Source organism: Rhinopithecus roxellana, chromosome 3 (genome assembly GCF_007565055.1).
Source record: "Rhinopithecus roxellana isolate Shanxi Qingling chromosome 3, ASM756505v1, whole genome shotgun sequence".
Taxonomy (NCBI): domain Eukaryota; kingdom Metazoa; phylum Chordata; class Mammalia; order Primates; family Cercopithecidae; genus Rhinopithecus; species Rhinopithecus roxellana.
The window spans coordinates 55,444,812-55,458,810 of NC_044551.1; the positions used below are offsets into that span (position 1 = coordinate 55,444,812).

The 13,999-nt window shown below is 41.6% G+C and overlaps 1 protein-coding gene across 2 annotated transcripts in view; it reads left to right on the forward strand.

Moving 5' to 3' along the window:
- The window catches only part of IPO11 (importin 11), a 234,481-nt gene that overhangs the window by 15,375 nt on the left and 205,107 nt on the right, over positions 1–13,999 (forward strand). For both annotated transcript variants that reach the window (XM_010385211.2, XM_030926735.1), the window contains exon 2: positions 11,897–12,040. In XM_010385211.2, coding sequence (XP_010383513.1) covers positions 11,903–12,040 — 138 coding nt within the window. In that variant the 5' untranslated portion in view covers positions 11,897–11,902. The remainder of the gene's footprint in view (positions 1–11,896; positions 12,041–13,999) is intronic.

The following is a 13,999-nucleotide window of genomic DNA, read 5'->3' on the forward strand; positions in this document are numbered from 1 at the left end:
ATGGAAGCATCTTTAGTCAGTCTGTGTGAAGTGTTAATAACGTATAGTGCGCAGGGACAGAGAAGCTAAACAACCTGTAATACATGCACAGAAAAGAATTTTCTTGTCCAAACTGCCAAAGACTTCTGCTGAGAAACTGAAATGAATCCAGATGTTGCAGTACTCATTTGACTCCAGTTGTTGTAATACACAGTAGCATCTTTGGAACGTCCTTGTCTTATGCCAAAAGTCTGACATTCTTTCATCTTGCTTTAATTTCTTGATCTTTTTGGCCCGGAGTTAACATCAATTGTTGTTGAAACTATGGACACTTTTTTTTATTTTTATTTTTTTAAAGAGACAGGGTCTCATTATGTTACCCAGGCTGATCTCGAACTCCTGAGCTAAAGTGATCCTCCCACCTTGGCCTCCTAAAGTGCGAGATTACAGGCATGAGCCACCACTCCTGGCTTATATAAGTCACATTTTATTTATTTATTTTTTCGAGATGGAGTCTCACTCTGTCGCCCAGGCTGGAGTGCCATGGCGCGATCTCAGCTCACTGCAACCTCCGCCTCCCAGGTTCAAGGGATTCTACTGTCTCAGCCTCCTGAGTAGCTCGGATTACAGACGCATGCCACCACGCCTGGCTAATTTTTGTAGTTAGTAGAGACGGAGTTTCACCATGTTGGTCAGACTGGTCTTGAACTCATGACCTCGTAATCCACCCGCCTCAACCTCCCAAAGTGCTGGGATTACAAGCGTGAGCCCCTGCACCTGGCACATTGTAAAAAAATTAAAAAAATTTTTTTTTTAGAGACAGAGTCTCACTTTGTCGCCTGGGCTAGAGTGCAGTGGCACAGTCGTAGCTCACTGCAAGTCAGACTCCTGGGTTCCTCCACACTCAGCCTCCTGAGTAGCTAGCTGGGACTACAGGTTTGTGCCACTACTCCTGGCTGAATTTTTTGTTTTTTATTTTTTGTAGAGTTGAGGTCTCACTATTTTACCCAGGCTGGCCTTGAACTCCTGGGCTGAAGCTGTCCTCCCGCCTAAACTCCCAAAGTGCCGAGATTACGCTTGAGCCACTGCACATGGCAATCTCTTGTGGATTTGGACATTTACATAGTCAAAGCACTTTAAAAAAACAGCTTTATTGAGCTGTAATTTACAGTCCGTGTAATTCGCCCAGTGAAACAAGTACAATTCAGTGGTTTTTAGTATATTCACAGAGTTGTGCAACCATCATTACAGTCAGTTTTAGAACATTTTCATCGTCCCAAATAGCAGTTGCTCCACATTTTCCCCCAATCCCCTAGCCTAGGGAACCACTTATCTACTTTCTTGTATTATAAATTTGCCTATTCTTCTTATTTCATATAAATGGGGATCATGCAACTTGTGGTTTTATGTGACTGGCTTCTTCCGCTTAGGGTGATATTTTCAAGGCTCATTCATGTTTTACTATGTTACAGGATTTCATTCCTTTTTAAGTGAAATAATACTTCATTGTATGGAAATACCACATTTTATTTTATTTATTTTAATTTAATTTTAGTTTTTGAGACAGAGTCTCACTGTTTGGCCCAGGCTGGAGTACAGTGGCATGATCTCGGTTCACTGCAACCTCCGCCTCCTGGGTTCTAGTGATTCTCATGCCTTAGCCTCCCGAGTAGCTGGGATTACAGGTGCACAGCACCATGCCTGGCTGATTTTCGTGTGTGGGTGTGGGTGTGTGTGTATATATGTATGTGTGTGTGTGTGTGTACATATATATATGTATGTTTTTTTTTTTTTTTTTTTGAGACCGAGTCTCACTTTGTCGTCCAGGCTGCAGTGCAGTCCCAGTGGTGTGATCTCGGCTCACTGCAATCTCTGCCTCCCGGGTTCAAGCGATTCTTCTACCTCAGCCTCCCGAGTAGCTGGGACTACAGGCACATGCCATCATGCCCAGCTAATTTTTTTGTATTTTTAGTAGAGTTGGGGTTTCACCGTGTTAGCCAGGCTGGTCTCGATCTCCTGACCTCGTGATCCGCCTGCCTCAGCCTCCTGAAGTGCTGGGATTACAGGCATGAGCCACTGCGCCTGGCCTGATTTTTATATTTTTAGTAGAGACGGGGTTTCACCATGTTGGCCAAGCTGGTCTTGAACTCTGGACCTCAGGGGATCTGCCCACCTTGATCTCTCAAAGTGCTGGGATTATAGGCATGAGTCACTGCACCTGGCTGAAATACGCATTTTATTTACCCATTCATCACATGATAGATATTTGCGTTGTCAGTTTTTGGCTACTATGAATAATGTTGCAGTGAATATCTGTGTATGAGTTTTTGTGTGGACATATTCATTTCTCTTGAGTGTATGTCCAAAGGTAGAATTGTTATGTTATATGTTAGTCTGTGTTTAACATTTTGAGGAACTGCCGGACTTCCAAAGTGGCCACTTGACATTCGCACCAGCAATGCCTGAGGGTTGCAGTTTCTCCTTACTGATGCCTCATTATCTTTTTTTAAAAAGCTGGACACCATTGATTGGATCATTATCTTTTTGATTATTAGAGTAGTAGTGGGTGTGATACTGTGTTTTTTTTTTAATTTAAATTTAAATTTTTTTAATACAGATGGAGTTTTGCCGTGTTGCCCAGGTTGGTCTTGAACTCCTGAGGCTCAAGCAGTCCGTCAGCCTTGGTCTCCAAAAGTGCTGGGATTATAGGCGTGAGCCACCTTGGCTAGCCTCATTGTGGTTTTGATTTGTGTTACCATAATTGCTAATGATGTTGAGCATCTTTTCATATACTTATTGACCATTTTTGCATCTTCTTTAACCACCTTTTAAAATCCTTTACCTATTTTTAAATTGGGTTATTTTTCTTTTTATTATTGGGTTGTATAAAAGTTCTTTATGTATTCTGGATCCAATTCCCTTATCAGGTATATGGTTGGCAAGTATTTTCTCTCATTCTGTGGGTTGTCTTCACTTTCGTGATAGTGTCATTTGGTGAAGTTTTAATTATTATTTTTTTGAGATCTTGCTCTGTCACCCAGGCTGGAGTGCAGTGGCACAATCATGGCTCACTGTAGCCTCAACCCCCTGGGCTCAAGTGATCCTCCTGCCTCAGCTTCCTGAGTAGCTGGGATATTAGGTATGTACCATCATGCCTGGCTAATTTAAATTTTTTGTAGCGACAAGTTCTTGCTGTGTTCACTAGACTGGTCATAAACTCCTGGGCTCAAGTGATCCTCCTCTCTTGGCCTCCCAAAGTGTTGGGATTACAGGTGTGAGCCACTGCATCTGGCCAAAATCTTTTATTAAAAAAAAGAAGATAGGCTGGGTGCGGTGGCTCACACCTGTAATTCCAGCACTTGGGGAGGCCAAGGTGGGTGGATCACGAGGTCGGGAGTTCGAGACCAGCCTGGCCAACATAGTGAAACCCCATCTCTATTAAAAATACAAAAATTAGCCAGGTGTGGTGGTGCACCCCATAATCCCATCTACTCAGGAGGCTGAGGCAGGAGAATCACTTGAACCCGGGAGGCGGAGGTTGCAAGTGAGCTGAGATTGCGCTCCAGCCTGGGCAACAGAGTGAGACCCTGTCTCAAAAAAAAAAAAAAAGTACAGTCAGCTCTCCATATTTGCAGGTTCTACATATGCAGGTTTAACCAATGTCATGTTGAAAATATTCAAAAAGATTAACAGAAATAGTAGAACAACAAAAAAATATAGTATAGCAACTATTTACATAGCATTTATATTAGGTATTATAAGTAATCTAGGGGTGAGTTAAAGTATATGGGAGGATATGCGTGTATTATATGAAAATACTACTATGTCATTTAATATAGGGGACCTGGGCATCCTTGGATTTTTGTATCTGCAGGTGGTCCTGGAACCAGTCCCCCCTCATATACTGAGGGAGAACTGTATGGGCATTTACACACAGCTATGAAAGTCCGTCTAATCTGCATCTCAGAAGTAGTAATCTACATCTCATTCTGACTACATCTCAGAAGTTTTGGTATGCTGTGTCTCCATTTTCATTCATTTCAAAATATTTTCTCATTTGCCTGTGATTTATTTGAGTTGTTGGTTATATAGGAGTGACTTTTTTCATTTCCACATATTTGTGAAGTTTTTGTATGTCTCTGTTATTGATTATGATCAGAGAACATATCTGTATGATTTCAGTTCTTTTAAATTTACTGAGGCTTGTTTTGTGGCCTAGCATATGGTCTGTCCTGGAGAATGTTCCATGTGTACTTGAGAAAAATATGTGCATTTTTCTTTTGTTGAGTGGAGTATTCTGTAAATGTCTTTTGGGTCTTGTTTGTGAGTAATGTGGTTCTAGGCTTGTATTTCCTTGTTGATCTTTTTCTTAGTGTTCTGTTATTGGAAATGGAGTGTTAAAGTCTCCAAATGTTATTGTAACTCAGAATCCCAGCTTTAAAATGCATTTAAAATTTTTTCCCTTCTTAATCTTTTTATTTTATTTTGTATTTTGTATTTTTATTTTTGAGACAGTCTTCCTCTGTCACCCACGCTGGAGTGCAGTGGCACAATCTTATCTCACTGCAGCCTTGACCTCCAGGGCTCAAGCAGTCCTCTCACCTCAGCCTCCCAAGTAGCTGGGACCACAGGCATGTGCCAGCCACCACATCTGACTAATCTTTTGTATTTTTAGTAGAGGTGGGTTTTTGCCATATTACCGGGGCTGTTCTTGAACTCCTGAGCTCAGGCGAACTGCTCACCTCAGCCTCCCAACATGCTGGGATTACAGGTGTGAGCCACCATGCCAGGCCCCTTAATCTCAGAAAGCAGTCTAGCAATGTATTTAATTTAATTAAATTTAATTATTTATTTTTATTTTTATTTTTGAGAGAGAGCCTTGCTCTGTCGCCAGGCTGGAGTACAGTAGTGCGTTCTTGGCTCACTGCAACCTCTGCTTCCCGGGTTCAAGCGATTCCCCTGCCTCAGCCTCCCAAGCAGCTGGGATTACAGGCATGCATCACCACGTCCAGCTAATTTTTTGAATTTTAGTAGAAATGGGGTTTCACCATGTTAGCCAGGCTGTTCTTGAACTCCTGACCTCAGGTGATTCTCCCACTTCAGCCTCCAAAAGTGCTGGGATTACAGGTGTGAGCCACGGGAGCCACTGTGCCTGACCTTATTTTGTATTTTGAGACAGTCTCCTCTGTCACCCAGGCTGCAGTGCAGTGATGTGCTTTCCCCACTGCAACCTCCACCACCTGGGTTCAAGTGATACTTTTGCCTCAACCTCCTGAGGAGCTGGGACTACAGGCACATGGCACTGTATGCCTGGCTAACTTTTTCCATTTTTAGTAGAGATGGGGTTTGCTGTGTTGGCCAGGCTGGTCTTGAACTCCTGGCCCCAAGTAATCCTCCCACCTCGACCTCCCAAAGTGCTGGCATTACAGGTGTGAGCTACCACATCTGGGCCTTACAGTGTATTTTAAAACTCTTCATTTTCCTTCCTTTTCCACCAGGCACTCCTGTGTACAGTACTCATCTAACTGTGCACTTGCTTAGAAATTCCAGAAGCTTTTTTTTTTGAGACGAAGTCTTGCTCTGTCACCCAGGTTGGAGTGTAGTGGTGTGATCTCGGCTCACTGCAGTCTCTACCTCCTGAGTTCAAGCGATTTTTCCAGGGGCTAACTTTAAAACAAATCAGACATAGGGACTCAGCTGTGGAATTCTCCTGCTTAGGAAAAGTTACAGATGGTCTGCCACCACCAGGCTGAAGTCAAGATGATGCCAGCTATACCACCAGCTTACTCAAGATAGCCATTAGCAAGGTGTGCAGAGCAGACGCAGTGGCTCACACCTGTATTCCCAGCACTTTGGGAGGCTGAGGTAGGTGAATTACTTGAGGCCAGGAGTTTGAAACCAGCCTGGCCATCATGGCGAAACCCCAGCTCTATTAAAAATACAAAAGTTAGCCAGGCTTGGTGGTGCACACCTGTAATCGCAGCTACTTGGGTGGCTGAGGCACAAGAATCGTTTGAGCCCAGGAGGCAGAGGTTGCAGTGAGCTGAGATTGCGCCACTGCACTCCAGCCTGGGTGACAGAGCAAGACAGGGTGACATGTGAGTCTTCTCACATACATGCATACATACATACATACATATGGCATGCGGACCTGTACCCTCCTGCACCACTCCCGTGTGTTTCTTACACCAAGTTTTTCTTCTTAAACCCCTTCACTCAGTGCCAAAAAACCGAAATGATTCCTTTGAGGCTTGAGCTGGGCTCTTTTCCCATTTACAAACATTTAAGTAAAAGCTGCTTTCCTTTTACCACACCATACTTTGACTTACCACACCATACTTTGACGGCCAAATTTGAGTTGGGTACTTTATTTATCCTGGTGTGGTACCTCTGCTCTTTGAGCAAGCTGTTGTGGGCATGATAGAGGCTCACTATTCTTTGCCTGCTGCCCTGTGGTAGAGCTTCTGGCCCAGGAGTGGTGCCTGGATGGAAGAAGAGAGCCCTGGACCTCTAGCTGTGTTTGCCTGGTATAGAACTTCTACAGCATATAGCTGGGGTGTATGAGAAATGCTGGCTGGCTGGCTACCCATCCGAGGGAGAGACCATAGCCCTTAGCTGGGAGTTAGGGTGAGTGAAAGCCCCGTGTTCTTGGCTGTATGTCCCTGGAGTAGAGCTTCCTCACATTGTGGGGCAGGGCTGGGTTTGTGGCTAAAAAACCACAGATTCTTAACTGTTCCTATCAAGATTTAGTAGTATTTGTCACATAGATGTTTCTGTATTTGCTGTATGAGCTTAAGACATTTTCCGGAGACTTTGAGCCTTTTATAATTTTCACCAGTTAGGGTTGTATCCCTGAGGAGAGGGTCAGTGGAGCTACTCATGCCATCATTACAGAAATATTCTTTTAAACTGGAAGTTAGTCCCAGTCTTGATTAGATGAATGTTGACCATTTTTGATGTTTCAGAGGCAAGGCTGTGGGCTGCGTATTTCATCATATCAGGAGGCACTTAAGGTCAAGTTGTGTTGCTGTTGTTGATAACTGAATTTACTCTCTTGGTTAAGCTGGTGACTGATGATGGATTTCTTTATTTTAAAGGTTCGTTTCTTCATTACAATTAGCAAGTAATCTGTGGAGTGATACTTGGACACACTGGGAACACATTCTGTTCCCCAACAACTGTTGTTTCATTTAATGGTTTTAGCATGGGTTATTTACCCATGCCTGAATAAATTATTTCGCTCTAGGAACCCTTTTTATTTTGAAACACTCTTCAGTTTTTACTCTAATTTTGAAACCTTTTGGTTTTTTTTTAGAGTCAGTCTACTTAATGTGTTGGCATTTAGTAGACTTGTTGAGGTTATTGTATGTGTGAAATGCCCTGAAACTAATGACAAACACAGATAATACAAATATTCTAAAGAAAATTGTTATGTATGGCTGAAATTAAAGTCACTGCAAGTCTGAGAAATCTGTTAGTGGCAGGCAAAGGTGCTGAGTTTTCTTTTGTTTGCTTGCTTCTTTTAATGAGCATTTTTATGTTTCCAACTACAGGCACATTTGTATACCTTTGGGCTTTGGGTTTTTACCCATTTAGATGAACCACTCATATTGGTTCTGTGTGGGAGATATACTCTGGGTGCCAACTGGTATGGTAGAAACGTACCTTTCACAATTTGTTTTAACAGTAAGAATAACTTCCGGCCGGGCGTGGTGGCTCACACCTGTAATCCCGGCACTTTGGGAGACTGAGGTGGGTGGATCACGAGGTCAGGAGATCGAGACCATCCTGGCTAACACCGTCTCTACTAAAAATATAAAAAATTAGCTGGGCGTGGTGGCAGGCGCCTGTAGTCCCAGCTACTCGGCAGGCTGAGGCAGGAGAATGGTGTGAACCCGGGAGGCGGAGCTTGCAGTGAGCCAAGATCGCACCACTGCACTCCAGCCTGGGCAACAGAGCGAGACTCTGTCTCAAAAAAAAAAAAAAAAGCATAGCTTCCTCTGCCTCTCTCCCCAGTAGCCCATAGATTTTGGGTAGACAACAGAGACTGTTCTGATTCTTATCCTAACAACTACTGCAGTGTCTGGCAAAAAATAGGTGCCCCAAAACTGTATGAACTGAGCTCTTCCCCCTGAGACTGGATGGACTTCTTAGGAGCAAGCGCCAAAGCAAGGGGATGACCTGGATGGGGCAGGTACTGGAAGGAGGCAGGGATGGGAAACTCTAGCAGATTCCACTAGAACAGGAAAAATTATGAGGATAAGGATTGCTTTGCTGTGTGCATTTATGTTCTCCACACAATCTTTGCTCTAGGGAAAAATTGCTTTGAGGGTTGGTAGTAGCCAGTGATTTTTTTAGTAGTAGCCCAAAGCAAGGCCGTGACTTTTATCTTTACTTCTTTGGTAGAGGGGTGGGATGAGGATGAGTTCTGGTAGAGCTTTTCTCCATTCATATGTTGACATCAATATATTTATATTGTTCCTATCCTGTGTCTATTTTTATACCTATATGAAAAGTCTAGACACCTTATTTTGCCCCATTTGTTCCTGCCCTTTTCTCCAACTTCATTTTCTGCCACTTTCCCTGTTTCCCACTAAGTGTCAGTCATATTGGCCTTCTTAAGTTTGTTTCTGATCCCAAGGCCTTTTTTCTAGTTGTTTTCCCTATCTGAAGCTCTGCCTTCTGATCTTTGCATGGGTTTCTCTTGTTCATGTCTGTCATAAATGTCACTTCTCAGAAGCCTTCCCTGAATACCCAATCTAAAGTGACACACTCAGTTGCAGTCGATCTTTTTTTTGTTTGTGTGTGTGTGTGTGTTTTTTTTTTTTTTTTGAGACGGAGCCTATATCTGTCGCCCAGGCTGGAGTGCAGTGGTGCGATCTTGACACACTGCAACCTCCGCCTCCCGGGTTCACTCCATTCTCCTGCCGAGTAGCTGGGACTACAGGCACCTGCCACAACGCCCGGCTTATTTTTTGTGTTTTTGGTAGAGACGAGGTTTCACCGGGTTAGCCAGGATGGTCTCGATCTCCTGATCTCATGATCCGCCCGCCTCGGCCTCCCAAAGTGCTGGGATTACAGGCATGAGCCACTGCACCCGGCTGTTTGTGTTTTTGAGACAGGGTTTCACTGTTGCCCAGGCTGGAGTGCAGTGGCATGATCACAACTCACTGTATCCTGGACCTCCCTGGGCTCAGGTGATCCTCCCACCTTAGCCTCCTTAGTAGCTGGGACTACAAGTGCACACCACCACACCTGGGTAATTTTTGTACTTTCTTTAGAGACAGGATTTTGCTCTGTTGCCCAGGTGGGTCTTGACATCCTAGGCTCAGACGATCTGTCCGCCTCAGCCTCCCAAAGTGTTGGGATAAACAGGTGTGAGCCACCACACCTGGCCATGAGATATGCTTTAAGTGTAAAAGATACACAGGATTTTGAAGATTTAGTATTAAAAGTAAAATATCTCAATATATTTTAAAAATATTGGTTACATGTTGCAGTGATAACATTTTGGATATATTGAGTCAAATACACTATTAGTCCTGGTGCAGTGGCTTACGCCTGTAATCCCAGAACTTCAGGAGGCCGAGGTGGGCAGATCATTTGAGGTCAGGAGTTTGAGACCACCCTGGCCAGTATGGCGAAACCCAGTTTCTACTAAAAATAAAATTAGCTGGACTTGGTGACTCGCACCTGTAATCGCAGCTACTTGGGAGGCTAAGGCAGGATAATTGCTTGAACCCGGGAGGCAGAGGTTGCAGTGAGCTGAGATTGCATCACTGCACTCTAGCCTAGGCAACAGAGTGAGACTCCGCCTCAAAAAAAATATATATATATATATGTGTGTGTGTGTGTATATATATAAAAATATATGTATAATATATATAATAATATATATAATATATTAAGATTAATTTTACATATTTCTTTTTACTACTTAACGTGGCTACTAGAAAATGTAAAATTAGGCCAGATGCCATGGCTCATGCCTGTAATCACAGCACTTTGGGAGGGATTGTTTGAGCCTAGAAGTTCGAGACCAGCCGGGGCAACAAAGTGAGACCTTGTCTCTACAAAAAATATAAAAATAAAAAAAAATTAGCTGGCCTGGTGGTACATGCCTGTGTTCCCAGTTACTTAGAAGGCTGAGGTAGAGGGATCACTTGAGGTCGAGGCAGCCGTGAGCAGTGGTCACGTCACTGTATTACAGCCTGGGCGACAGAAATTTAAAATCTTAATCTGGGCTAGGCGTGGTGGCTCACCCCTATAATCCTAGCACTTTGGGAGGCCAAGGACCTGGCAGGCGGAGGTTGTAGTGAGTCGAGATCGTGCCAGTGCACTCCAGCCTGGGCAACAGAGCAAGACTCTATCTCAAAAAAAAAAAATCTTAATCTGGCTGGGCATGGTGGCTCACGCCTGTAATCCAGCACTTTGGGAGGCCGAGACAGTCGGATCACCTCAGGTCAGGAGTTTGAGACTAGCCTGGCCAACATGGTGAAACCCTGTCTCTACTAAAAATACAAAAATTAGCTGGGCTTGTTGGTGTGCGCCTGTAATCCCAAATACCGGGGAGGCTGAGACCAGAGAATCCCTTGAACCTGGGAGGTGGAGTGAGTTTGAGGTTGTGTGCTATTGCACTCCAGTTTGGGTGACAGAGTGAGACTCCATCTCAAAAAATAAATCAAAATCAAATCAAATCTTAATCCAACTCTATTACTAACTGTTGGTATTTTTCAGATTCTAGTTATTGGGCCCTTCTTAAGATGGTACAGTGAAATTTTTGTGTTTTTGATTAGCCTTGCTTTACTTACATAGGTTTTGAAATGGTTAATTTTCCCTAAAAGATAATCTAGGTCAGATTTCTTGTTGAATCAGCATTTGGGATCTTGCTATTTCACTGCAATTTAATTATAATTATTTTAACAAAGAAATCCATTTGCTTTGGCTATATTCTTTATAGGCTAGTAACTTTCAGACTTTTACTGTCTGGAACATTCTTCAGTCATAGAGTTAGCCATTATCACTAAGCTATATCAATACAGTACAAAGCTATTCCCTGTCACCCCTGCACTGAGAACTTCGATTTATTTTCTGTCAGCATTTTTAGCTTTCAGTTTTAATCCTTATGTTTTGTATGTGTATATTGTGAATAACTATACATACTTGCTAAGTATAGAATTGTATATACAATTTTGGGGGCAATTAGAAACAGAATCCTGGAGAATTCAACAAATTCAAGAAATTGTGTATTTGTTGAATGGCTTCAGCTACGTGGTATAGGATTAGATGACTCAGCCCTTAAGATCCTTTCTGACTTAGGTTTTAGATTTTTGTTTAATAGGTCAGTTTGGCTTTTTTCTCCATAGCATTTCATTTTGTGTGTTTCTTAAAATGATTTGGACGTGTACCTCTGGTGGCATGTAAGATGATGTTGGAGAATACAAATGAGTCAAAGCAACTCTTTTTCGGTTTTCTTTTCTTCCTTCTGATTTTGTCAAGGATAAAGTTAGGTGCTACTTGCTACATGGTTTAATACTTTTATAACACTTATTAGTCTCCTTTTTAAAACGAAGACAGAAGGCATTATGCTTAGTCTTGGGCACATAATGGTACTTACTCAGAATTTAGAAACTTTGAAGTTTGTGTGTGTGTCTCCCCTCCCTCAGTTTATTATCTTACATTTATAGAACAATGAAAGAGAGTTTCGTTTAAGAATAAATTGATGTAAGCAAAAATAATTTGATTATGAATTTTAAGGAAGAGTGTGGATATACTTAGAAAAGATAGAAAGGCAGAACATGAAGGAGTAGATGAATAGGAGTAATTCAGTACATGAAAGCTTTTTGTCTCCATTTATTTTACTGTTAATTTTTTATTGTAATACACACATTCAAGTATGTTAACTTATCATTGCCAGGTTTCCATGGATCTCAATAGTGCCAGCACTGTTGTTCTTCAGGTCTTAACACAGGCCACCAGTCAGGATACTGCTGTGTTAAAACCAGCCGAGGAGCAGCTGAAGCAGTGGGAGACACAGCCAGGTTTCTATTCAGTGTTGCTGGTAAGTTGTTCTAAAATTGTTTGCTTTTCTTTTTAATAAAATGAGACAACATTACTTTGTTTTAAAAACCTAGTTTTCTTGGTAGTTTAGTGAAATACATTCAAATGTTTGGCTGCTGATGCCTTTGCCATTATTTTATTACTTTATGGCTTCTTAAGGGTGTTAAAGAAATATTTATTGATAAATATAAAAATAAGCAAGGTATGTGTAGCATCTGCTCAGAAGGCAAAACCATGATGATTTTCAGTTTTAGTATGTTGAAAGTATCTACCATCAGGACTGGAGGTGACACTCTTTCATATTTTGTCTTTATCCCTACCCCAGGTAATTTATGTTGTCATAGTTGTTCAGGTCTCCATATTGCAGCATCAGTGTCAGGTGTACTGTGTATTTCACTTTAAAATGTTTTCTTTTCTCATCTAAAAATTTCATTCTCTTGACACATCTGATGCTTTCTTGGGTGTAATAGGAAGTAGTATAATGAATTAACAATATGTGCTTTAAACAAACCTTTGTTGGAGTTTAAAGTTTTTGACTAATAATCAAAATTATTTTCTCAATGCCAGAATGAAAGAAGTATTTTTGTGTTGAAGACCTTCCTTATACTTTTCTTCTAAGAAATTGAGAATTCTGATTAGTGTTTGAGGCTTAGCTTCTGGTCAGGGCAACAAAGCTCCCACTTGGGTTAAAAACTGTCTCAGTATTTGTGACCGAGTCATAGAATCAGAGCAAAATTGTTCATTATATCTTGCAAAATAAAATAAGTGATAGTAGTTGTCATATATATTTTAACTTGTTGGCTAAAAAAGTTTGAGTTGTTTGTTAAATTGAAGAAGATATTGGTCGTGACTGTAAGGGAAATTGTTTAAAGTCAGACTTGTTATTCTGAATATAACAAAAAAGTTGGCTGTTTGGCTCAGTAACGGAATGGTAAAAAAAATAAAATACTGGTTTTAAAAGATATTAGAGAAAACATCTTATTCTTTATGTAATCCTAGCATCATGTTTGTAAATTTTAGGCGTAGTATATAAATCTTTAGAAAATCTCATGAGTAGGGCTAGGTGCAGTGGCTCAGACCTGTAGTCCCAGCACTTTGGGAGGCTGAAGTGGGTGGATCACCTGAGGTCAAGAGTTTGAGACCAGCCCGACCAACATGGTGAAACCCCATCTCTACAGAAAATACAAAATTAGCCGGGCGTGCTGGCGCATGCCTGTAGTCCCAGCTACTCAGGAGGCTGAGGCAGGAGAAACACTTGAACCCGCGAGGCGGAGGTTGCAGCAAGTTGAAATCATGCCACTGCACTGCAGCCTGGGCCACAAGAACAAAACTCTGTCTCAAAAAAAAAAGAAAAAAAGAAAACCTCTTGTGTGTCTTTACTCTTCTTATGCTTATTTAAATGAATGTGCTCTATAAATTAGACTTGTGCTTTTTCAGGCCAAAATGTAAAACACTTTTGGAAGTTCTCGTTTTAATTACTGCTGGACCTTAAAAACCAGTACGCATTGCTTAACTGTTGTCTTTTTGTATATTAGTAACTATACATTATTAATAATATCAAGTTCCTAGGTTTTTTTTTTTTTTTTTTTTTTAAAGTAGAGACAGGGTCTTGCTTTGTTGCCCAGGCTGGTGTCAAACTCCTGGGCTCAAGTGATCCTTCCACCTCAGTCTCCGAATGTCTTTATTTTTACTACCTGTAATTTTCTTCTTAGAGGGATATAACATTTCTTTTAGATGGAACATATTATATTTATAGTAGATTAAAAAGCTGCTGTGTTTTAGTCTTCCTTTTTCCTCTCTACTCACTTTCTAGGTACATTTGATCTTAACCCAGCTGTCCATTCTAGTCAGGAGACTCCTATATTTATATGCATGATCTCAGGCTTGTATTCTAGTCCTGTTATTCAGAGTACTTATAGGATATTTCTACTTGGGTTGACATCTGCAGCTTGACTTTTCT